This window comes from Gymnoscopelus braueri (assembly GCF_963280865.1).
Source record: "Gymnoscopelus braueri genome assembly, chromosome: 18".
Classification (NCBI taxonomy): Eukaryota; Metazoa; Chordata; class Actinopteri; order Myctophiformes; family Myctophidae; genus Gymnoscopelus; species Gymnoscopelus braueri.
In genome coordinates, this window is record NC_137618.1 from 2,842,340 (window position 1) to 2,867,339 (window position 25,000).

Sequence of the window (25,000 nt, forward strand, 5' to 3'; positions counted from 1 at the left end):
ACACACACACACACACACACACACACACACACACACACACACACACACACACACACACACACACACAAAGACAGAAAGCATTTTGTTTTGACCAAAAAAAAAAATCACTTTACACTGCCTTTGATGTTGATTTAGTGGAAGCCATTTGGTTCCATTTGTCTATGTGTCCTGGTTCCGTTTACGCCTAAACGCACACAGAGAGTAAGCTTCACCCATGTAATAAAATATTCATGCACAAAATCCCAAAAAATAAAACGTCTGCATCTTCTCCCTTGTTGCACAAACATGTCACAGTTACTCTAAAAGCATTTGTGTCGACTAAAACTATTTAGTCTTTTTCTTAGGGATGTCCCATATTATCGGCCTCCCGATATTATCGTCCGACATTAGCATAAAAATTTAATATCAGAAAATATCGGTATCGTTTTTTGAATTTTTGTTTTTATAAGTTACAGGAGTTTTTTCTGTATGGTGTGTGTGATATGAAATGTGAGCTTACCATAATCACAGTAATCCTTAATCAAAGGGCTTTAGCAGAGAAATCAGACAGACTCCAGTCAGACCAGCAGAAGAGGACATAGCGCCACCTTCCGGGCCATTAACTCATTCACTGCCCAAAGATGACTTTTTACAACTTTTGGTGTTTTCTGGTGTTTCCACTAGATGGCGCTCTTCGCCAACACATGAGTGACCATTCCATCCACAGAAGCACGCAGAACCCGGAGATCACGTGATCCCGAGATGTACTGCTCCATCCACTTCCTGGTTAACATATTTGGGAAATCGCCTGTATCTCGCCCCCTGTGTTTTACTATGTATTTTTGGCGAGACGTGCTATTTTCAACGGCCTATAACAAGGCAACGGTGGGTTTAGATTTTTTGCAGAAGCACAGTGAAACCCTCCGTGATTAGCAACAAGGAGAGATTGATCGTACTGGAGATAAATATTCTGTGACTAGCCTACTTGAAGAGGTAAGAAAATCGAAGAATCGCTGGCAGTGGATGATGTATTTATTATTTATTTATCTGGCAGTGAATGTGTTAATAAAATCTGCATGCGTTTCCAGAACGTCCTCACTGGCCTCGTTTCCAGCGGTGAATGCTTGCCGCCTGCCTGGATACATGGCTGTTAGATCTCCACCTGACGGGCGTCCTTCTCTTCCTAAGATCTAAAAGCATGCTGCGTCCCAAAGGGTTAGGGTTAGATATAAGAGCATGCTGCGTCCCAAAGGGCCGTTTCATGCTTAACTTGACCCCTTCAAGCCGGAAACGCATCCGTGTCACGTTAAGATGTCTTTGGGCTATCAAAAATAAATACATGCAGATCTACAAGCTCATAGTGCAGCACTCGGTGATGAGCTTGTAGATCTGCTATTTTATTTTATTTTTTATCTTGAAAAGTTGAGCAAATCTTTGAATATATATATTATTTTTTTTAAAGCGAACATTTGTAACTCAAATCTTTGCTCTTAGGGGGGCCCCGGGATCAACATATTTTGAGATGGGGGTCCGCGAGCCAAATATATGTCTAGAAATGTTTTCTAGATCCTATATCAGTGATGCTCCAACTTTTCCATTTCAAGGACCCCCCAAAATGATATGTATTTGGCCACGGACCCCCATCTCAAAATGTTGTTCCAGGGACCCCCAGAAGCACAGATCAGAGTTTAAAACATTATATATATATTTATATTTATATATATATTTATTCAAAGATTTGCAAAAAAAACACACGATTTAAAACAAAACTAGAAAAAGTGCTCCTCGGAGCACAGGTCTCCGCCAGGTCAGGTACGTTATTCTGGCCTCCTGGCGGCGCTACAATAGGCCAATGTGAAAAGGGTGCCAACCGTGCCATTTATTCTTGCATTGACACTGCATTCATGATTTGAGGCATTTTGTTCCAAAAATGTGTTTTGCTAAATTAGACCTGCTGGTGGCGCTATAACAGGCCAATGTGAGAAGGGTGGCATTTCTTCCTCGGTCTAGTGGGAATGTGCGTGTGAAATTTCACGGAAATCGCAAGCTGTGTGTATACTTTGAGGCTTTTTGTTCAAAACGGACTAATCTTGCAAACTTTGGAAGCCAACCTTAGGCAATGAGGATGGAATATGGGAAATCGGACAGATCCGGGTTGATCACATGACTGTAGAGATACTGTGTACTGATTTGCATGACGTTTGGATAAAAATTGTAGGAGTAATATTAAAAAATGGGTTTAGCACAAATCGGCCTCCTGGTGGCGCTATAACAGGCCCATGTGAAAGATTTGGGGCAGAGGTTCTGAATTGGCATCCAGGGAGTGTGCGTGCACAGTTTTGGAGCGACCGGGCCAACGGTGCCGGAGATTAGTTGGTGACAGACGGACACACACACACACACACACACACGGACACACAGACGGACGGACAGGGGGTAAAACATACTCTCTCGCCAGCCTTCGGCCTGGCGGAGACAAAAATGTAGATCTACAAGCTTTTAGATCTGCTATTTTGTTGCGTTCCCGGTCTCAATGGATTAAGGATAACAGACCGATACATAACTCATCACAAAGGACTGACATGATTTATACATCAGCAGTAACATGATTTATAAATCACTAGTGACATGATTTATAGATTACAGCATTCCTGCCTATAAGCCCTACTGGTGTTGAAATCAAAAAGCAGGATTATTATTAACATGTGTTGAGATTAAAGAGACGTTTCCCACAGTGTCAGGATGCTGAAGCAGACATTTCACAACACCATCACATCTCTACCAGCGTCTTCAAATAAACCAAAAGTTCCTTAAACATAAAGTCTTTGAAGTCTGTTAAAAACAAGAAGTCGCTCCCGACAGCAATAGACTCGGGTTATAAATGTATTTGAGCTTTCTGTGTTTTTTGATGATCCCTGTCTTTCGTCGTGGATGAATCCAGGTTGTTTTTGCTAATAAGGAAAGATTGTCTCCTTTTGACATCTGAAATCAGAGCTTTACTAAAAAAAGAATGATCACGTTTGTTCCATCTGACATTCACATCTGCAGTGGTGGAAATGTACTCAGATATTTTACTTAAGTAAAAGTAGCAATACCACATTATAAAATATACTCTGTATAGGCCTGTGTTCAAAATGTCACTTGAGTAAAATAACAATATACTTAAAGTACCAAAAGTAAAAGTATTAAAATGTTTGAAAATAGCAGATCTACTGATCTTGTGAGCTTGTAGATCGGCTATTTTCAAATAGCCTAGGTATAAAATAGGGCTAAAGTGGTTAATGTATGTTTTATAATGTAATAATGTATATCTGCAAAGTAACTAGTGAAAAAAATAATTGTAGTGGAGTAAAAGTACAATATTTGCCTCTGAGATGTAGTGGAGTAGAAGTAAAAGTACTGAAAATTGGAAACACTCCAGCAAAGTAAAAATACCTCAAAACTGTAATTCAGTACTGTACTTGAGTAAATGTACTTAGTTACTTTACACCACTGCATATCTGTGTGTGCGTGTGTGTGTGTGTGTGTGTGTGTGTGTGTGTGTGTGTGTGTGTGTGTGTGTGTGTGTGTGTGTGTGTGTGTGTGTGTGTGTACTTCCAATACTTTTACTTTCTACTCCACTACATCTCAGAGGCAAATATTGTACTTTTACTCCACTACTATTATTTGAAATCTGTAGTTAGATACTTTGTATATTTTGATTATTATTACAAAACATACATTAACCACTTCAGCCCTTTTTAACTATTTAATTTGAAAATAGCGTGCAACGCATTGTGAGCTTGTAGATCTGCTATTTTCAAAAGATTTTTATTGATTTGAAAACTTGTGAAATGGGACATTCTGCATAATGAGTGCTTTGGTACTTTGGTACTTTAAGTACATTTTGATACCAATACTTTTGTACTTTTACTCAAGTAAATCTTGAATTCCGGACTTTTACTTAAGTAAAACAGTTGAGTACGGACGGGGTGGTGCAGACTGGTAGGGAGCCGGCGGGTAAGACTTAACTTAAGGGATAGTGATTAGTGAGCAGGAGCAGCGCATGTGTTCTGTAGCAGATAAGGAACATGAGAGGAGCTAAGTGCTTATATAGGCCATGCAGGAACCAGTGTTGCCGCAGCCTGGGAAGCAAAGCTTTTCGGGTCTATGATCCGGTCGGGAGCGGAAGTAGCCCTACGTCACCAGGTGCGTCATCAGGTGACCGGATCGCCAGATTGTTTTTTTCAGAAGGCGTGGCGGATCACACAGGTCTTTAGTAACGCATACCAGGCTTTCTTCCGAGGTGGAAAGACTGGTGACGCGAGGTTAGTGTTGCCGCAGCCCCAACATAAGCAACTGTAGGCTACTTTAGAAACAACCCAACATGAACGCAACGCGCAACTACCAATATCTACAAGCAACTTTACAGGAGAAAAAAAGCCTTTACTGTTCATTGTTGTCAGGCAGAAACAGTACACCAAAGACTTGTTAGACCGCTTACACAAACTTACTGTCAACTCCAATACCCACTGGTGGAAAAAATACTCAAATGTTTTACTTAAGTAAAAGAGCAATACCACAATATAAAAATACTCTGTTACAAGTAAAAGGCCTGTGTTCAAAATGTTACTTTTGTAAAAGTACAAAAGTATTGGCATCAAAATGTACTTAAAGTACCAAAGGTAAAAGTACTAAAACTGCTTAGTACTATTTTCAAATAGCCTCTAGGTATAAAATAGGGCTAAAGTGGTTACTGTATGTTTTATAAAATAATAATTTATATCTGCAAAGTAATTAGTAACTAAAGTTTGCAAATAATTGTAGTGGAGTGAAAAGTACAATATTTGCCTCTGAGATGTAGTGGAGTAGAAGAAAAAGTATTGAATATTGGAAATACTCCAGTAAAGTAAAAAATACCTCAAAAGTGTACCTAAGTACAATGCTATGCTTGAGTAAATATACTTAGCTACTTTCCACCACTGCCAATACCCTTCTTGTCGCCATGGTAGTGACCAACATGAACCTGATGACATAGTCCTGCACGTCAGCAGTAAACCATCACAGTGCTACAACCTCGTGCTGACACAGAACATAACCCTTTCTCCTGTGAACTGTTGAACTTGGTGTCAAGCCAAAGACACGATTTCATGCATGATAACAAACTCTTGGCACAGCAACGCTACGGGCACATCTGTGGCCCAACGCCGTGCCAAGGCTGTTGTGAGAGGAGTTTATGCATGCTTACTCTGTCTGTCTGTCTGGTCTGGTTGGCTAAGCAAGAACAGCAGATATACAAGCTCATATAGTGTGTGTGTGTGTGTGGTGTGTGTGTGTCTGTGTCTGTGTCTGTGTCTGTGTGTGTGTGTGTGTGTGTGTGTGTGTGTGTGTGTGTGTGTGTGTGTGTGTGTGTGTGCGTGCGTGCGTGCGTGCGTGCGTGCGTGCGTGCCGACGTGTAAAGTAACTAGTAATAACTAAAAGTTTTCAAATAATTGTAGTGGAGTAAAAGTACAATATTTGCCTCTGAAATGTAGTGGAGTACTCCAGTAAAGTAAAAAATACCTCATAATTGTACTGGTCCCAGGCCTGTGGGCCGAGCTGATCTACTGAGGCTCTCTCTCTCTGCCTCTGAGAGACTCAGTGGATTAGCTGTCTCTGGAGGTACATTATGAATCTTTGAATATATACATTTTTACCTCAAATCTTTGCTTCTGGGGGTCCCTGGAACAACATGTTCTGAGATGGGGGTCCACGTATCATATCATTTACATATATATATATATATATATATGTACATATCATTTTGGGGGTTGACATGCAAAAAAATGGTAAAAGAGAACCATTGATATTATAGCAACATAACTTTTTTTAAACTGTCAGGATTTAGAAGACATTTTAGAATCCCCCAGAAGCAACGATTTGAGTAATTTTTTTTAAAGAAAGTAAAAAGATTTGCACACATTTTCACGATTACAAAAAAAATAGCAGATCTACAAGCTCATAGCGCAAAAATGACACACAGATGCGTTCGCGGTCTTAAAGGATTAATGTATCTCCAGCCAGCAGAGAGGACAAGAGAGATTACACATCAAAATCTTTTATTTTCTTTTTTTTAAGCACTCAGCGTCTCCAAAGTGGGTCGTTCGGGTCAGAACCGGTTTGAGCTCGACTTGAAAGCAGTTATTTTTAAAAGTATCTGTAATCCCTGTCAGTTTGTATCCGGAGCATTGATCGCAGCTCAGAAATCAAACCTCTAATTGAAGGGTTGAAAGGTGAACACAACCTCAACAAGCAGGAACCAAATCACCTGACCTGAGCTCACCAATGATTGAGTCAGTGCTGAAACGTACGAACCTCCAAAAATGTGTGCAAATATATATATATATATATATATATATATATATATATATATATATATATATATATATATATATATATATATATATATATATATATATATATCCAAAACATCTCAGTGGCAAACATTGTACCTTTGATTGATTGATGTACTTTATTTAGTAAGACATGAGAACCACAGTACATGGAAGTACAAATTCACAATACAAGGTCTACTAAACTGGGAGACTCATAAAGCACTGAACTTGTTTAAGATGAGAACCCCATGCACACAAATCATGATGCCATATAAGAGACAGACAGATATACACACTACTATACAGAACGTCATACAATCAGCTTACAGGTTACTATGAAGAGTGAAAAATATGTACAAGAGAAGGAAAAAAACGGGGAGGGGGGGTTGGGGGGGGGGGGGGGGGGGTAGGTTAAGACTTAGACAGGGGCCATTTTCAAATTGCAGCCTCTAAAGGTGTATCTTTAGGGCAGTTTTGAAAGTGAGTAGGGTTTTACACGCATTAGTAAACTAGTTACTTTGTAGGTTTGGATTATTATTACAAAACATACATTAAACACTTCAGCCCTACATACATTTCGGCCATTTGAAAATAGCCGATCTACAAGCTCACAATGGGTCGCCATGTAACGCATTGTGAGCTTGTAGATCGGCTATTTTCAAACGATTTATTCGTACATCTGACAACTTGTGCAATGGGACATTCTGCACAATGAGTACTTTTACTTGAAGTACATTTTGATGCCAATACTTGTGTGCTCTTACTCAAGTACATTCTGATTTCCGGACTTTTACTTAGTTCTAACAGAGTATTTCTACATTGCAGTATTGATACTTTTATTTCAGAGTAGTTTTTCATAGACCTAGTTGCTTATTTCTCTCGCAAGATCACCGGATCCCTCCCTGTGTAATTTGCATACCGGTGTTGCTCGCCATGTTTCTGATATTCACAGCCATCAAAAACAATGTCTAACCTCCATGACAGGCAGAATAAATATTAAGCATGAATTATGCATTCTTGCCTCGGGGCAAACTTCAGCCTTGTTTCATTTTATTTATTCATTTATTTATTTTACAATTCGAGAGAGAACAGCCAAGGCTCAAAATGATCAATAAATCATTGACTAAAAGAGGGATTTTTTTTCATGATAATATGAAGAGCTGCTTGAGAGACACTGTATGAGATGGACAGTCATTGAATTGAGCGAGCACAGGACAGACACATTTTCATGGATGGTGGACAACAGCTGAGCTGTGACACAGACATGTGTGTGGGGAGTAAATAATTTAGCCTGGCATTGGCCAGACTGATAACGTGGATCCACTCCCACGTTCCTCCCCGGTATCCCCAGTCTGGACTTCGGCCCATAGGGAGCGAGTATGAGAAATCAGAACATGATCGGGCCAATCAGTGAGTACATTTTAAAACTTGTGAAATGGGACGTTCTGCATAATGAGTACTTTCTACTTTTGATTACATTTTGATACCAATACTTTTGTACTTTTACTCAAATACATTTTGAATTCCGGACTTCAATTAATTACCTGCAACAGAGTATTCCTACATTGCGCTATTGATACTTTTACTTAAGTAAAACATGCGAGTACTTTTTTCACCACTGATGAGTCACGTACTCATGTAATGGTATCGTTTTCATGCCATATTTTTTCATGCTGTCTTTTCCAATGACAATGATCCTCAGTGTAAGAAGATTACATACGATGCAGCAGACACACATCTGTCACCACATCTGTCAGAGAACACAGGAGACGGACTGACCACGGTCAAGGATGTCACTCGCAGTACAGAGTGTACATCATAGATGTGTCAAACACAAGACAACGGCCATCAGAGATTACTCTTTAGCTCGAGACCCAAAAAATATATTCGATGTCTCCCTCGGGACCCAAAGTAGTGGAAATAGCATTTCTTGATATTACTCCTACACATTTTATCAGCCTCCCTGCCCGGCTTCACTCCCCCGAAAACGGGCCAATTGTGTTTGTGTAGTCAGATGCACCGCGGTGGATTGGAACCCCCAGCCTCCGCGGTGGTGGGCAGACACTTTAGCACTGCACCACCCGCCTTTTTTTTCTTCTTTGAACTAAGAAATAATAAGAAATTGCAGAACATCATGTCACATGAGATTTAACAGAGGAGCCGTTCCAATGGATTTGTTTAACTAAAAGAATAAACACAGTGTGTAACACTCTGTAGTTCAATGAACACTAAAATAATCATACTCTGTACCGTTGCATCATCACGCCAGACTCTGGAGTCTTTCAGATGACATCCAGACATCGGTCTAGCAGCAGAAACACACACACACACACACACACACACACACACACACACACACACACACACACACACACACACACACACACACACACACACACACACACACACACACACACACACACACACACACACACACTCAACAATCATTGTTTACACGGTCTTCATGTCAAGGACCCCCAAATTGATGTGTATTTGGCCACGGACCCCCATCTGAATGTTTTTGCCAGACCCAGGGGGTCGGCCTATAGGAGGCTTTGTCGGTCGGTCGGTCGGTCGGTCGGTCGGTCTGTCCCTCTTTTCCTACCCAGCCATTTCCTACCCAACCACTAGGGGTTGAAATCTGGCTGGTCGGCTGGTTGTTTAGAACCGGACTCAAGAGCCACTGTGAGGCCTAGCTGGGTTGTACGGCCAGCTAGTTGTCCTGGTACTCTGGAGAGAATTAAGATGATCTTCGAGCGTCGCTGATGACACTGGATTTAACCATGGCATCCAGGGTCCTTTATACAGCTAGTTGTGCCCCCTGATGTCACTACGGTGATGTCAGGTGGTGTCAGGCATATCCATATGTGGAGTGGGCTGTATGCCCAAATCTGGGTCACTACGGTGATGTCAACCACTAGGGGTCTGGCAGAACCAGGTCTCTGGTCTTGTTTTTTGTGTCAGGGACCCCCAGAAGAGAAGAATTGTGTTCAACATTCTTAATTATTTCAAGTTATTTTTAAAAAATATAAAAAAAAGGGAGATGCTGGACTTTCCACCACTGCCTAATAGAGACCCCCCCCCCCCCCCACGAAATGTCCCTTTAAGAACCTTTGATCCCCCCGCTCCATCTCCGGAGGTACCACTCCTTCAACGCTCTAGTTGAGCCTCCGCTCCGCTAGGCTCCGCTAGGCTCCGCTCCTCTGGGACTCAATAGAGATGATTTACAACAACACAGAGGTTTGCCTTTTACCTACTTTTCTATTCTGGGACACATGAACAGTCGCTCTGTTCATTATGCAGAGAGAAGAGAAGAGTAGAGGAGGGGGCGGGGCTTGTGAGGAGAGACGGCCCCTCCAGATGCCTTAACTCTCCTGTCACTCTGTGTATCACTGAGGACACATAAATAGGGTGACCATACGCCTGTCCGGGGGGGGTTTATAAAATCCTTCAAATGTCCGGTGTTTTGGGATTTATTTATTTTTTACAATGAAAGCACTAACTATGGTACTTCCGTAACCCCAGTTTTGTAAATTGCGAACGAGTTGTTCACATTGTTAGTGTTGCCATGTCCAAATATTTACCGCAACTTCAAAAACAAAAATGTGCTTCTTTTTCTGGCTTGTTTTGGAGGAATTTTTCCTTATTTCTCTGACGAGACTTGGCAACACAGCTGCTGACAGCTGGCTGGAGGCACACGTGACCAAACACACACACACACACACACACAGACACAGACACACACTGAACAGCATACATCGCGCTCAGCGCTGCCTGTCATTCATTGCTCCCCGACTGAGAAAAGTTACACAGACAGAGGCGGAGAAAATGCCGAAACGCAAATGCAACTTCACAGATGAAATGTGCAAAAAGTACCCGTGTTTTCGTCTGGGTTGTGACAACTGTGAAGCAGAGTGTACTGTTTGCAAAAAGCTCAATGTTTTATAGAGCATATTTGTATGAGAGTGATTATTTTGTTATCTACCTCTCTTTTCTTTTTGTTTAAATGTTAAATTAGCCATAGGAGAAATTATTTTGAGGAATGAGCTATAACATAACATTGAAGAACAGGCTACTTCTCTATTTTCTTTTGTTTAATTAACAGGTTTTGAGGCATTTTTTACATTTTTACATTATAGACATGAGAGGTTATTTTGAATAATGGGGTACCTCACTTGTTCTAAGATAAGACTTGTTGAGAGAGAGATGTTATTTTATTTTGTTAAAAAGCTAAATTATTAAGCTGTGATTATTTTGTTATCTGAAACAAACAGAGGAGACATGCTTTAAATAAATAAATATATTATTTATAAAGCAATATTTTTCAGTACCTCAAAGAGGCCCAGAATTAACCGAATTAACTGAATTAAGGTACAAAAAAAACCCCACAAAAGTTACAAATCCGGCGCGCGCACAGAACGCATGCACGCGCGTGCATTCGTTGGGTGTCCTCTTTTTTGGAATTCTGAATATGGTCACCCTACACATAAACACACTGTACTGGCAAGCAAAGTGTGTGTCTGCGTGCGTGCGTGCGTGCGTGTGTGCGTGCGTGCGTGCGTGCGTGCGTGCGTGCGTGCGTGCGTGCGTGCGTGCGTGCGTGCGTGCGTGCGTGCGTGCGTGCGTGCGTGCGTGCGTGCGTGCGTGCGTGCGTGCGTGCGTGCGTGCGTGCGTGCGTGCGTGCGTGCGTGCGTGTGTATGTGTGTATGTGTCAGTGGTGGAAAAAGTACTCGAATGTTTTACTTAAGTAGAAGTATCAATACTTCAATGTAGAAATAATACTAGAATTCAGAGTTTACTTGACTAAAAGTACAAAAGTATTGGTATCAAAATGTACTTAAAGTACCAAAAGTAGAAAGTACTCATTATGCAGAATGTCCCATTTCACAAGTTTTCAAATGGATGAAACTAGAGGTTTCGTCAAGTCGCACATCGGAGACAGTAGAGCGTGTAAACGTTCATTGCAACACCGGTGCTTGTTTCTCGCCCATGATTTGGCAACACCAGAGGCCATGATGGACCGCTTGATTTTTCATGGATGTGGCAACATCGGAGCTGAAATCGAAAGTGAAACCTAACTTTGGAGACCCAGACAAACAAAACACACAGCCATACTTGCCACTAAAATGTCAAATAGCAGATCCACAAGCTCACAATGCGTCGCATCGTGATGCATTGTGAGCTTGTCGATCGGCTATTTTCAAATGGCTGAAATGTCTATAGAGTTGAAGTGGTTAGTGTATGTTTTGTAATAATAATCAAAATCTACAAAGTAACTAAAGTTTTAAAATAATATTAGTGGAGGAAAAGTACAATATTTGCCTCTGAGATGTAGTGGAGAGGAAGTAAATTTACTAAAAATCGGAAATAATCCAGTAAAGTTAAAAATGCCTCAAAATTGTCTCTGATCCCTAAATAGAACCTCTAAATGTTTAAATCCTGATCCTAACCCTGAACCTGAATATCTTTATAATTGTAAACATCTCTCTAAAAAAAAGTGTTTTGTTAAAACATAAAACAACCATTTATGGAGGAACACACACACACACACACACACACACACACACACACACACACACACACACACACACACACACACACACACACACACACACACACACACACACACAGTGTAGTGTTAATGGTCATTGTTAAATACATGTGCTTGCTTAGTGTGTAGGCAGAGTAAACATTGATGTTTATAGAATATCCCCTCTGCTCCAAATGTGTATGGGGGGTGGGGTCTGTGTGTGTCGGGGGGGGGGGTCTCAGAAGACAGATTGTTATCTGAGTGTGTGGTGGTGGGGGGGGGGGGGGGGGGGAGGTGCTCCGCCCCGAGCCACGCATGCACTTTCATTTCTCTGCACAGAGAAAAACACTGGGTTAGAAACAACCCATTCTGGGTTGTTTTTAGCCCATCCCCTGGGTAGTTATAGCACCGGCCCAGCAGTAGTTAATTTTACCCAGCAAGATGGGTTGGTCTGTTTTAACCCAGTGGATGAGTTAAAATATTCTACCCATTTCTGGGTTAAATTAACTGTACGTCTGAGTAAATGCAACCCATATCATTTATTATATATTCTACCCATTTCTGGGTTAAATTAACTGTACGTCTGAGTAAATGCAACCCATATCATTTATTATATATTCTACCCATTTCTGGGTTAAATTAACTGTACGTCTGAGTAAATGCAACCCATATCATTTATTATATTTTCTACCCATTTCTGGGTTAAATTAACTGTACATCTGAGTAAATTCAACCCTTATTTTTTATTATATACTCAACCCAATTGTGGGTTGTTTTATCCAAATCATGAGTTAAATAAAACAATTATGGGTTTATTCAACCACAATATATGTATTACTTTATGGTTAAACTACAGTTTAACTACAAACCTATAACAAAATACATGCTAGATTTGGTCATGCAAAGCATAATGCAATAAACACAAATGCTGGATTCTTTTAGTCATTTTATTAACCCATTAAGACCTGGAACGCATCCGTCACATTTTTAGACATGGGATAAAAAGCATTATTTTATACTTTTGCTATTCAAAAATAGATATACAAGCTCAATATACTATAAAAGCACAATATACAAGCACAAGCAGAACAAAGAATCCGGCGTGTTTCTATAGGAACGTCATATTTAGTGAACAGTGCCATGTTGGTCCCTGTTGCGTAATAATGTCACCCTGATATGTGTTCTCTATGGGGAGGAACAACCTCATTATGTCCTGATACGTGTTCTCTGGGGTGGAACGACCTCAATGGTCCCAAAATTCTTTACTTTTACACCATTCGAATAAAAAATAAATAAAAAATAGCAGATCTACAAGCTCGAAAACGAGCTTCTTGTAGATCTGCTGTTTTTGATGCTGTAGTGATCAAAGTAGGGGTTAACCCTTTAAGACCTGAGGCCGATTCTACAAAATGTCTGCTGAATCTTCTGGTGTTTTCTCAAAACGTGTTTCTCTATCAGTGGTTCTCACACTTTTTCATGTCAAGGACCCCCAGAATTATATGTACCGTATTTGGCCGCGGACCCCCCCCCTCCCCATCTCAAAATATGTTGTTCCAGGGACCCCCCCCAGAAGCAAAGATTTTAGCTCAAGCTCTTCTGCCCTCAATGACTAACGGGTACGTGGGTTGATTGGGTGGGTAATGTGTTGGGGGGTGTGTGTGTGAGCTCTACTGGCAAGCCAGAATTCTAGTGTGCAGAAACTCCACCATTTTCTTGGACTCTTGTAGTGGAATTCCATAGATAATACTCTGTAGGAAGTCCCACACAAGTTGACACTTTTTGGGGTACTCGATGTCAAAAATGTAGTAGGCCTTGAAGCAGACGTCGATGGCCTGAAGAAGTTTGTCCTGTTTCAAAGCCTGTCCATCTATAATTGCGAAGACCTGAGATGGTTGCTGAGAGTTGTTGCCAAGTGTCAGGACGTAGGGTTCAGTTTGGGAGTTCTTGGCTGCTTGGAGATACTCCACCATGTTGGTTCCAGGCTGAAAAACACAGAAAAGTGAGGGTGAGTGAGTAAGGACAAAATGTCTACAAAGTATAGAAAAATAAAAGTGTATAATTAAAAGAAAAACAAATAATAAAGGTGTCAAGGGTCCATTTGTTTTCATGTTACATTATAAGAGTTAACTTATTGTTAAACATATTCATTTAGCGTCTTATCACTCCTATGGTACACACATCAACACAGCATAGTATTGTGGACAAAATGGTATCCAACGATAACAAAATGTTCTTTAGTTTTGTCTCTGATAGGCTAAATCTTATCTACTGGTGGTCCATTGGTTGATAAACAGTGAGAGATGTACTGTATAGACATAGAATGCATATAAAGCGTTAAAGGAGGAGTTCACCCAAAAAATGACTTATTTTCTATCAATTACACACCCCATGAAGCCTTGATTTCATGGATTTATTTTTGTTTTTGTGGCATTCCTAAGACAATAATTTGATGACCGTGTGTATTTCCGGTAGGAGACACAAATAATCTACTTTGTGTCTCCTACCGGATACATTAGCCGGTAGGAGACGAGAATCAAATTATTAGCTTAATGCAACAAAAACAAAAAATAATCCATGGATTCAAGGCTTCATAGGGTGTGCAATTGATAGAAAATAAGTAATTTTTTGGGTGAACTCCTCCTTTAACTTATATCCCCCTCGCAGCACAACGGTGGTCCCTAGGTTGATTCTTAGTGAGGAGGGTGGTGGTGGTGGTCCCTGGCTCATAATCAGTTGAAAACCCCTGCCTTATTAGATAAACCGGGAGGTATATTAACAGAAGGAATAAGCTTGTCCTGTTATACCTGTATTTGTAAAGCAATATGTTAAACTAGCAAAGAGCAGTAGTTAGCCTATTTCAGAGACATTTTGACAATAATTAATCAATGTTATTGTTTCGGGTGGGGTGAGGTCATATCTAGATGACTAGTCAACTATTTGTCAACTTTTTAGGATTACTCGTCGACTAGTGAAACGCCGTAGTTGTGAATGCCCTACTGTGTTCTTGTCCTCCTGCTGTGTGCTGTATATGCTTTGTAGATTACACACTCAATACTTACACAAACTCATTAATTATACAACAGGTATATGTTAATGTTAAAATAAAATGGAAAGTTTCCCTTTAGATGTGCTGGTGGACTTACAGGCTGATGATGGATGAAGGCCTTCTTGCACTCAGCAATGGTGTGGCGCACCGTCTTACTGCCACGGCCACGTCCAACTTTGTATGCGGTTGGGGGGAGCAAGGCTGGCAACTGCTGCAGGGCGAGATCCCCAATGTCATCTGCAGGAAGACATAGGTATCAATACGAGGTGGAACAGCATATCCTTTATTTTGTCATTCAATAGCCAACAAGAATGTAACCTATGCTGCTATGTGCAGCTGGTTAGTTTGTAGTTTAGTTATTCCCACCATTAGGCCAGAAGCTGGCCTAACCATGACAGTTTACAAATGGAAAATAATTGACCAGTTGGGGTCCATTTGTTTCCATTTGTAACACTGTCACAGTTACAGACTTAAGGGTAAATGTAGACCCCACTAAAGTAACCCAGAGAGTCCCTGGAATCCACTTTGAGTAACCCTGGTCTAGACGAGGCTATAGGAGGAAGGGGTGTGGCCACTGGTATTTGAAGGTGACACTACCTGAGAAGAGGAAACCCCCAGGGTACCTGAAAGTGTGTGCTGTGCGTGCCACACCCACACAGAGAGGCTGTCAACGTAGTTGTGGACTCTTGGTAGAAGAGGGACTGTCGACTGACAAAGAACCATTTAAATAATATTTTACCTAATGTTAATCCTTCGACCGGCAACTCTAACTTCCGCTCCAGTCGTGCGACCTGCAGGATCTTCTCCGCATAAACTGGGAGCCAGGTCTCGTACAGTTTGGGCGCAGCGTCCGCATGTAAGAGAAGGAAGTCCTGAGCGATCTATAAAATGGAAAACATTTGAAATCAAATTAAATGTGGCACACTACCAAAACATTATAAACAATGAATCATCACATATACAATATTCCCTCTTACCATGCCGTTAGTTGTCAGGTGAGGGTAGTGTTCCAGAATCTGACTGGTGGTCAGATCTCTGGTGTTGTCCTTTATCCACTTTGCCCTGTACACCGCCGTGTCCTGCATATAGGTCGCAACTTGGCATAATGGTTGAGAATTACTTCTCAACCACTCTTTCAGCTGTACTGCCCGCTCATCCGATATGGTACATTCTGTAAAAAGAACAAAATGCTGTCAGTCACTAAAAGATGGATGTTTTGCGTAATCAGTCATCCCTATCAGCAATATTGTGTGTTAAAATAGTTCTAAAACAACTATAAATGCTATTGTGTGGTGTCTGGTCATACAAGCTACTGTAGTTCCAAAATTCCTCACATTCACTAAGATCAGGCTCTACTCAGATTTTCTGTCTGCGACTGTGTTCCCTAAACGTGCGCATGTTACGTTTTGGGAAAACTTAAGCAAGCAAATGTGCCACATTGTTGGCTACTATTTTTCTGTTTAGTAATGACCTGGTATGACCGCTGTTCGAACAGGACCATCCTCGGGTGCTGGTTGGGGTGCTCGGCCATTCACCCTGAACGCTGACCTCAGCTTCTTTCTGACGTTTCGCAGCCTATCCTCCAGGTACCCACAGGCTGGACGCCGGTTCCGTGCTGGGGTGTACCATATGACCTGCCAAGAAATCAAAATGTTTGATGAATAGAGATTTGGCACTTTTTTTTTTTACAGCGTGGCCTTGAATTAGAACAGGGTTTTTCTGCACATTTGTCTGTCCCAAGAGAAGGCCAATTATTGTCCCTGCTTCCAAGGGCATGACAGCAGTGGAAATCACACATCACAGTAGTTTTTCTGGAAGGAGTGAGCTATATTGTGTCTGTTAAATGATTTAGCATTTTAAGCTCAATGTATGCTTCTCAACGGTCCGTTAGTGAGAACTGCAGACATACAGGCTGACCACATGTTGTGAGCTTGTAGACTTGTAGTTTTCAGTATCAGCGACACATCACAGCAGAGCATATATTGGGCTTAATACTAGGGGTGTCACCAAAATGAATAATACATTGAAAAGCAAAAAAATGGGGGAAAAAACTCACGCTGCCACTGCTTGATGAATCTTTCAAGCAGGGAAATGCCTGAATGATGCTAGCTGCCATGGCCTTTTTGGTCTCCGTCGTAGGACTGTAAAACAGAAATAGCACAACTATTCATCATATCAAGTAGTTCCAGTGCGTTGATTTCATGTAACTAATAAACCATTTTTAAAAGACAAATCACACCTGGTGTGTGGCTAACATAAACTTAACTTCAGTCAGTCAGTCGTCCAGTGAAGGTTGCACTGGTGCCTCTTAAAATGTTACTCCATGGTAGCTGATCTGAGCATGGTTAACAACTAGCAAATATATCCCTACTAAGTCATATTTTAGCTCTCAGGTAAAGTTAGAACTTGGGATAATCATACACCCTTAAAGTTGCCATTTAACCACTTAACCCCAGCATTGGGGGTTCCATTGAACATAGGTAACCCCCTGACAATATCTCCTCAACTGGCTGAACAAAGTTTCCAGTTGTAGCAAAATATTTCATCTGTTTATAGTCGGACTGCATGCCTCTGAAAGGCTCAGCTAATTCTGAGAACTCCACCTCAAGCTCTTGTACCTCGTTGCTTTGATCAAGACCAAACGTACGAAATACAGACATGGTCTTTGATTGCAGTCGGCCGACAATATTGCCAATTAAATTGGAGGTATGCTGAACCACAAAGTTTAGGTTTGAGAATGTCATAGAAGATTTAGATCTAAGATGGGCTAAAAAGAGGGCCACTCGATTAGTAATGGACTCTGGCTCTAGTTCATCCCAATCCTCACCAACTTCCTCGTCTCCCTGTTCTGGCTCCATGTCAGCATTCAGTATTTCAACAGGTGGGGCTGGACCTACAGGTGGGGGCCGTGGGGCTGGGCCTTCAAGGGGGTCATCATTTCTATCCCCATGCTCCTTTTCCAAGTGTCTTCTGTAAGACCATATGTAACCAAATGTCCGACCACAACCACTTTCACTACACTGAAAATGTGTTGATACAGAGTTGACATGGTGTACAGACCGTAAATGCACGAGAAGACCCTTGATACCCCCTGAAATTAGATTTTGGCATTTGAAGCAAGTGTATGCCATCTTCCCGAAATAAACTATTGACTTACAAGTTCTCTAATTTTTTTTAGAAACTTCAGCCTAGGGCCTGCTCTCGGGATCAGCTGTTTGATGGTGGAATCATCTAACAGAAAGAAACTTTCCTGATCAATCCCCTCGTCTGAAAAAAAAGAGAAAAATACACATTATTTTTCCAACAGAAAAAAAATAGAGCTCATGGGTTTCATCTGCAGTCATCTACAGTACCTGCAATGATGAGGACCAACACAGATGATTTAAATGAATTAATTACTTCTACTGCAAATGATTACCCTCAGCAAAGCTAATCAGACGCATTTCATCACCTGGTTTTGGTCCTCAACATGACAGGTTAGAGCAGTGGTTCTCAACCTGTGGGTCGGAACCCCCCACATATTGTGAAACTGTCGCGAGGCGTTGTGAGCCTGTAGATCGTCTATTTTCACAATATGTATCCGTGTAAAGGAGTCAAACAAATGGGGGGTCCACAATTCAAATATTATTTTGGGGGAGTCACAGCCTGAAAAGGTTGAGAACTACTGTGTTAGAGGAATACAGAAACCATGGCCATTAACTCAGCAGCCATGTTTGGTGCTGAGCAAACAGTTTGAATGACAACCAGCATCCTATTTCTGACTGACACAGATGTCATTAACCTTAATCAACCTGTGTTTATCTGCTGGTCAATTGTTGTCAGTTAATCAAATAGTATAGCACAGAAAATGCATATGCTCAATACAAATGTCAAGGTATATTACAAAAAGCAGTTGTCAACTCCATTACTGTGTGACAGCAATGTATGTGGATGGGAAACATATTGTACCTCTAAATATGTCGATCAGTTCTGGTAACTGCCACTCTGTCAGTTTTTCAAAGACAAAGTTGTCCATCGATCTGAAACAAACACAAAGGAAATACAATTGGTGTTATACCTGTTCAGATATCAACATAAAAGCAAAGCAAACTAGCAGCAGAATACTATGATCTGCTATGAATATGAACCAAATGGACCCTTACAGCTCTGTAACTCTCAGAGTGTACACATGGAAATCTAGAGACAGGTGAAGCAGGGACCCCTTAGCTGAGAGACAGATGAAGCAGGGACCCCTTAGCTGAGACAGATAAAGCAGGGACCCCTTAGCTGAGAGACAGGTGAAGCAGGGACCCCTTAGCTGAGAGACAGATGAAGCAGGGACCCCTTAGCTGAGACAGATAAAGCAGGGACCCCTTAGCTGAGAGAGATGAAGCAGGGACCCCTTAGCTGAGAGATGAAGCAGGGACCCCTTAGCTGAGAGACAGATGAATTTCACATCATGTGCCTCTCACAGTATTTAGCTGCCCATGCAATTGCCTATTCAAATGAGCGTCATTCAGTAATTTTAGTGCAATACCAGCAATAATAAACTGTTTTTACAGCTTTAGTAAATGTTATGTTCCATGGTTCAACCACAATTCCCACAATAATGTAAACACCATCCTAATACAATGAAATTAAATACAATAATGTCTCAAATTAAATAATATAACGGGGTAGACTAGAATGGTGACACAGTAAAGCAGGGGTCTTCAACAGGGGGTCCTCAGAGTTACTACAGGGGGTCCGCCAAATCTTTGTGTGATAAGATTTTTTTTTTTTTACATTAACCACTTGAACCCTAGCATCACTTTTCTGAGGATAACTTTAGCCAAAAATAGCAGATCTACAAGCTCACAACGCCTCGTGAGCTTGTAGATCTGCTATTTTTTGGCAAAGAGGTATAGGTGTAGAGGGAAAAAAGAGTAAAAAGAGTAATCTGAAACACAATTTTATATAGAGGGGGTCCCTGCTTCATCTCTTTCTCAGCTAGGGGGTCCTTGGCCTGAAAACGTTAAAACTAAACAAAATGCTGCTGTCAAAATCAACACTAGTTTCAAAGAAAGAAAAAAACACATCTGATTCTTTCTATTCTGTACAGGCAATTATTTTTCATGTACTGTGGGGGGGGGTCCCCTCGTGATTTTGAAGGGGTCCCCAGATGACAGTGAAGTAATAATGTAAGGACTTATCATCAAAAGCAATCAACTATATACTAGAAAACAGTCGAAATGATCAAAAAATAAAAGGGGCACAAATTGTGAAAATAGCAGATCTACAGGCTTTTGTACAGAAGTCACATAGACAAGCCACACCCAACAAACTACAATACCACATTTCAGTAGCCAGATTGTGAGGCACATTGAGAGGACAATGTGTTCAGCACGCGATATATAGTCTACACGTCAATGAATATATCAAGCAACTAGGCTATGCCTTTGTTTACAAGTGCCCACAGCTAGTTAGCTGTGTAGCCATGGCCTGTCACTTTCAGCAGACTGTGCATGCTTGAACGGCAACGTGATGTGTTTATAATAGAAATTAGAGATCAGACCAGAGTTCAGAATGTATAAAAGAGCCAATTGCACTCGCGCCAAACATTTGAGTTAGTTAGCTTAGCTGCTTAGCAGCATGGGCTGTCCAGCAGCACATTCCAGTTCCTCTGCATGTTTAACACGACGTCAAGGCATGCTAGGAAAGGTTGAGACAATAATACAGTGCAAAACAAAACACTATTTTACCTTGAATGGAGTTCTTCTTTCGTGCCGTTGTTTGTAAATGGTAAGAATTGGGACGCACCATGCACGTTGTGGCTCTCTGCAGAATCTCTCTGTATGACGCTGGGCGCGCGCGGAAGCAGGAAGTGGAGGAGGACTGGAGGGAGGCGGGGTATGGAGGATTTTGACCGGATAGGGAGGGCGGATTCCAGACTTTTAGGATTCTGAATGTTTAATTTATAAATAATTATAATAGTAAAGAAACATTCCTTGATCCATTAATTATATTATTTACTCCACTTCACTCTCAGGATGTTTTAGCCTATTAAAAGTGGTGATACCACAGTATTATTTTAATGCACATAAGAGATGTAGTTTAAAATATAATATAAATCAATAATATACTCCCCTCAAAGAAAACATGACTTTTAGATTGTATTATGCAAATGTTTTTATTCGTACTGTACCACTTTGATGTATGTAATGTAAAATAAATAAAATGTATTATTGTTGCTGTTGTTGTTGATGATAGACAAATATGCATACTAAAACAACATTTGTTTAAGCTGATTTTATGAATATGCCGAAAATTCATGTAAATTGGTCAATGTGGAGAATCACGTCTCCAGGGTAACGTGGGCACTTGCAACTGGGCCCAGCTTACAGTACAGTATTGTATCATACATTACAGTACAGTACAGTAAAGTACAGTAGCATGCATTACAGTACAGTAACATACAGTACAGTACAGTACAGTACAGTACAGTACAGTACAGTACAGTACAGTACAGTACAGTACAGTACAGTACAGTAAAGTACAGTAGCATGCATTACAGTACAGTAACATACAGTACAGTACAGTACAGTACAGTACAGTACAGTACAGTACAGTACAGTACAGTACAGTACAGCAGTACAGTACATAATTAAAGCTGCTCAGTTCACACAGGTGTGATTTTTAAAGTGAACTTGTGAGCCAACACAGTCTCATTCCCAAGAAGTCACATGTTGACATTTTGTGCAGAACCCCTTCCAGTCACATGGTCAAATTACATTTCAATTAAACGTGCGGCGTCGAGCACATTTTCTGGAACTAATCGCTCCAGATATTTTTTAAAAATCTGAAACTTCACTCAATCCATATTGAGAGTAAGCTGGATTTAATGGCACCGGGCCTGATTTTTTAGGACACTGATAAAGGTCAAAGGTCAGCAAAAAGACTGTAAAGCTGACCTTTGCCTAAATCTTTCCCTCTCAATAACTCGACAACGATAAGGACTTGGGGTCTAATTTCGGGATATGTTGTTCAGTTTTTTGAGACGAACAAGTGGATATCTTGTTTGTCCTGGTACGACACTTTTCAAAACTTCAGCTCTTCCTTCAGGATCGTGTTAGGTTGTATACCTCTATGTACCTTCCGAAAGTGGAGGAAGCCAACTTAGGAGTGTTGTACCGGGACAAACAAGATATCCCCTTGTTCGTCTCAAAAAACTGAACAACATATCCCGAAATCGGAATCCAACTCCTTATCGTTTCCGAGTTATTAAACGAGATAGCGAACCTGTAACCCTAATCAATTAAGAGAACCGTATATCCGTGTGGGAGGAAACTTATATTGGTGTTTTCAGCGCAACAAGCTGATCGAGAATCTGGTCTCGGTTTTGCTCTACGACCTCGGCAACCCTAACCTTAACCTTAGCGTGTTTTGGCGGCTAAGGTTATGGTTGGAGAACGGTACGTCTGTGTGTGAGGAGAGTTATATTGACGCGTTCAGGGCGTCGCGCTGATCAATAATCTGTTGTTTGATTTGGTTTTCGACCCTTACTTTTCCCTGTAGATACATATTTATGATTATCTCAAAGACGATTTGACAAAACTTTACAATTCTGATATATGTCAGTCTACCCACCGATACGAATCGGTCAGTACCAGGCCCGAACCGGTCGCATGCACGGTCCGCGCGTGATCTTAAAAAAGCAAATGAAAATATAGAGCAGGCTTCGATTTGAGGCCTTCTGCACCAAGTGAGACTCCATGGGGTCACCGGTTCAAGTCCGGGATGGTGCTGTTGTTATTATCTATGCTGCTGCATTGTCTGAAGGAAGCCAAACCAAAATAAGTTTGACTCTTATGTACCTGTACACAAGATGTAACAATAAAGTACAACCTTGAGGCTTGTCAAGAGACAAGACTATTAATCTACCACCAGTCACCAGTATGCTACATACACACATATTATGAACACATTGAACACTGAATAAAAACGGTACTCCATCCGCAAAGTAGCCGACTTAAGCCAATAAAACAAAGTAAGCAAAGCTCACTTTTGAGCTTGTCGTAGCAGAGTAAAACAGTGGGTGAAATTAGTTTTTTTGCATTATTAATTATTATAATATTATATAAAATGATTATCTCCATAATATTATGAGCCTCTGTAATTAAGTACACAAGATAAGTGATCATTTAACCAACTGAAGTCTGCAGAGTACACACACAATCAAGAAGGCAAAACATACAATTAAATTGAAAAGTAAGCTTAATCCCAGACTTGAACCGGCTAGTCCAAGAAGATGTGATTAGTAGTCCTGGAACAATACCACTAGGCCACCACAACACTAGGCTCTATTGAAGGGAAGTCATACTCCTCCAGTCATTCGCTCAAATATACAAAAAAAAATAGATAGTTATATTGATAGATACATTCCGTGCGTATTGTACTAGTTCTGCACAAAATGTCAACATGTGACTTCTTGGGAATGAGACTGTTGTGTAAGCAGAAGTGGAATCAAAAAGACTTAACTTGAGTGGGCTCACTGAGGAATTTGACTGAACATAGGATTTTAATTATGTCAACTTCCATGTAGTTGAGACGTTATCAATTAATTATTTCAAGTTAAAACAAATTTTCGCACAAACCTTTGTTGTATTGAAAAGGAAAAAATAGTTTTGATAACAAGCCAGCATCATCTGGTTTTGCAGTGCACAAATAACCCACAATGGTCTTAAAACAACCCATAGTGAGTACTTGGGTTGACTCAACCAATGGGTTGTAAAAAATTACCCATTATGGGTTATGGTTAACCCATAATGGGTCAGCCATAACCCATGTACTGAGTAAATGGCCGACTCACCCAATGGGTTGTACAAAATTACCCATTATGGGTTATATTTAACCCATCATGGGTCAGCCATAACCCATGTACTGAGTACATGGGTTGACTCACCCAATGGGTTGTACAAAATGACCCATATGGGTTATGGTTAACCCATGATGGGTCAGCCATAACCCATAATGGGTCAACCATTTCATAACCCAGCCCAGCATCTGGGTAGATAAACAACCCAGCATTTTTCTCTGTGTGCCAAACCCCAGGGGGGGGGCATTAATTCGTCCGTTTTAAACAGCAGCTGCCTGTTTCTTTATGGATCCAGTGCAAAAACATCAAAAAAGCCATGTGTCACTTATTCATGTCATAATAAAAGTGTGACTGTATGGTTATGAGGAAGATTGAGATGAATGGAGTTGTTTGCTGTTTCAGAGTGATCGGCCCACAGAGGACGGGCCCTGCATCATGTTTCACATATTAGGCTCACAATGACATCTTACAGACCGCTGTGCCCTTAAGCACGCACACACACACACACACACACACACGCACACGCACACGCACGCACGCACGCACGCACGCACGCACGCACGCACGCACGCACGCACGCACGCACGCACGCACGCCTCTAATTCCAAAAGCTTATACAATCACGTTAAACCCAGCGGTTCAACAAGAACAAATCACTGTATTATGTAGAGGTCAATAAAAATGAATAAAGCGTTCTTATATAGGAGGCTGTGATACGAATGGTAAAGCGGTGCGTTCCTTACACAGATATAGAACGTGGTAACTCGACATGGTATATTGTTGCCACATTATTCCTTCTCGGTCGTCTTCAAAGTCCCATGAATCATTGAGGAAGTGGGGGAGGCACTCAAACAGACCGTCCTCAAACGCACAAACCATTTTTCCTGTCTCGCAGTTAAATCATTCAGACCGGGAACGCGTCTGTGTTTCATTTTTAGATGTATTTGGGCTATTAAAAAATAGCAGATCTACAAGCTCATAGTGCCGCGCTATTTTTTTTAATGTTTAAAAAATTGTGCAAATCTTTGAATTTATGTATTCTTTTTTAAGCAAACATTTTTAACTCAAATCTTTCCTTCTGGTGATTCTACAAATGTCTTCTAAATTCTGACATTTTTTTTTTTAAATAAATACTTATAATATCAGTGGTTCTCAAACTTTTTCATGTCAAGGACCCCCAAAATTATATGTATTTGGCCGCGGACCCCCATCTGAAAATATTTTGTTCCAGGGACCCCCAGAAGCAAAGATTTGAGTTA

General features: G+C 40.9%; 2 protein-coding genes across 2 annotated transcripts in view; both read right to left on the reverse strand.

The window, feature by feature from the left end:
• The window catches only part of LOC308105817 (inactive dipeptidyl peptidase 10-like), a gene marked incomplete at both ends in the record, with an annotated part of 142,989 nt that overhangs the window by 116,947 nt on the left and 1,042 nt on the right, over positions 1–25,000 (reverse strand). The window lies entirely within an intron of this gene.
• On the reverse strand, positions 13,530–17,356 carry LOC308105752 (uncharacterized protein; the record flags this gene model as incomplete). The annotated part of the gene is made up of 6 exons (XM_080456679.1): positions 16,965–17,356; positions 16,380–16,542; positions 15,886–16,079; positions 15,648–15,789; positions 15,006–15,145; positions 13,530–13,844 (listed from the first exon to the last, which is right to left on the reverse strand). Exons 1-6 carry the CDS (start codon positions 17,022–17,024, stop codon positions 13,530–13,532), a joined length of 1,014 nt encoding a protein of 337 aa, XP_080312805.1. The 5' UTR covers positions 17,025–17,356.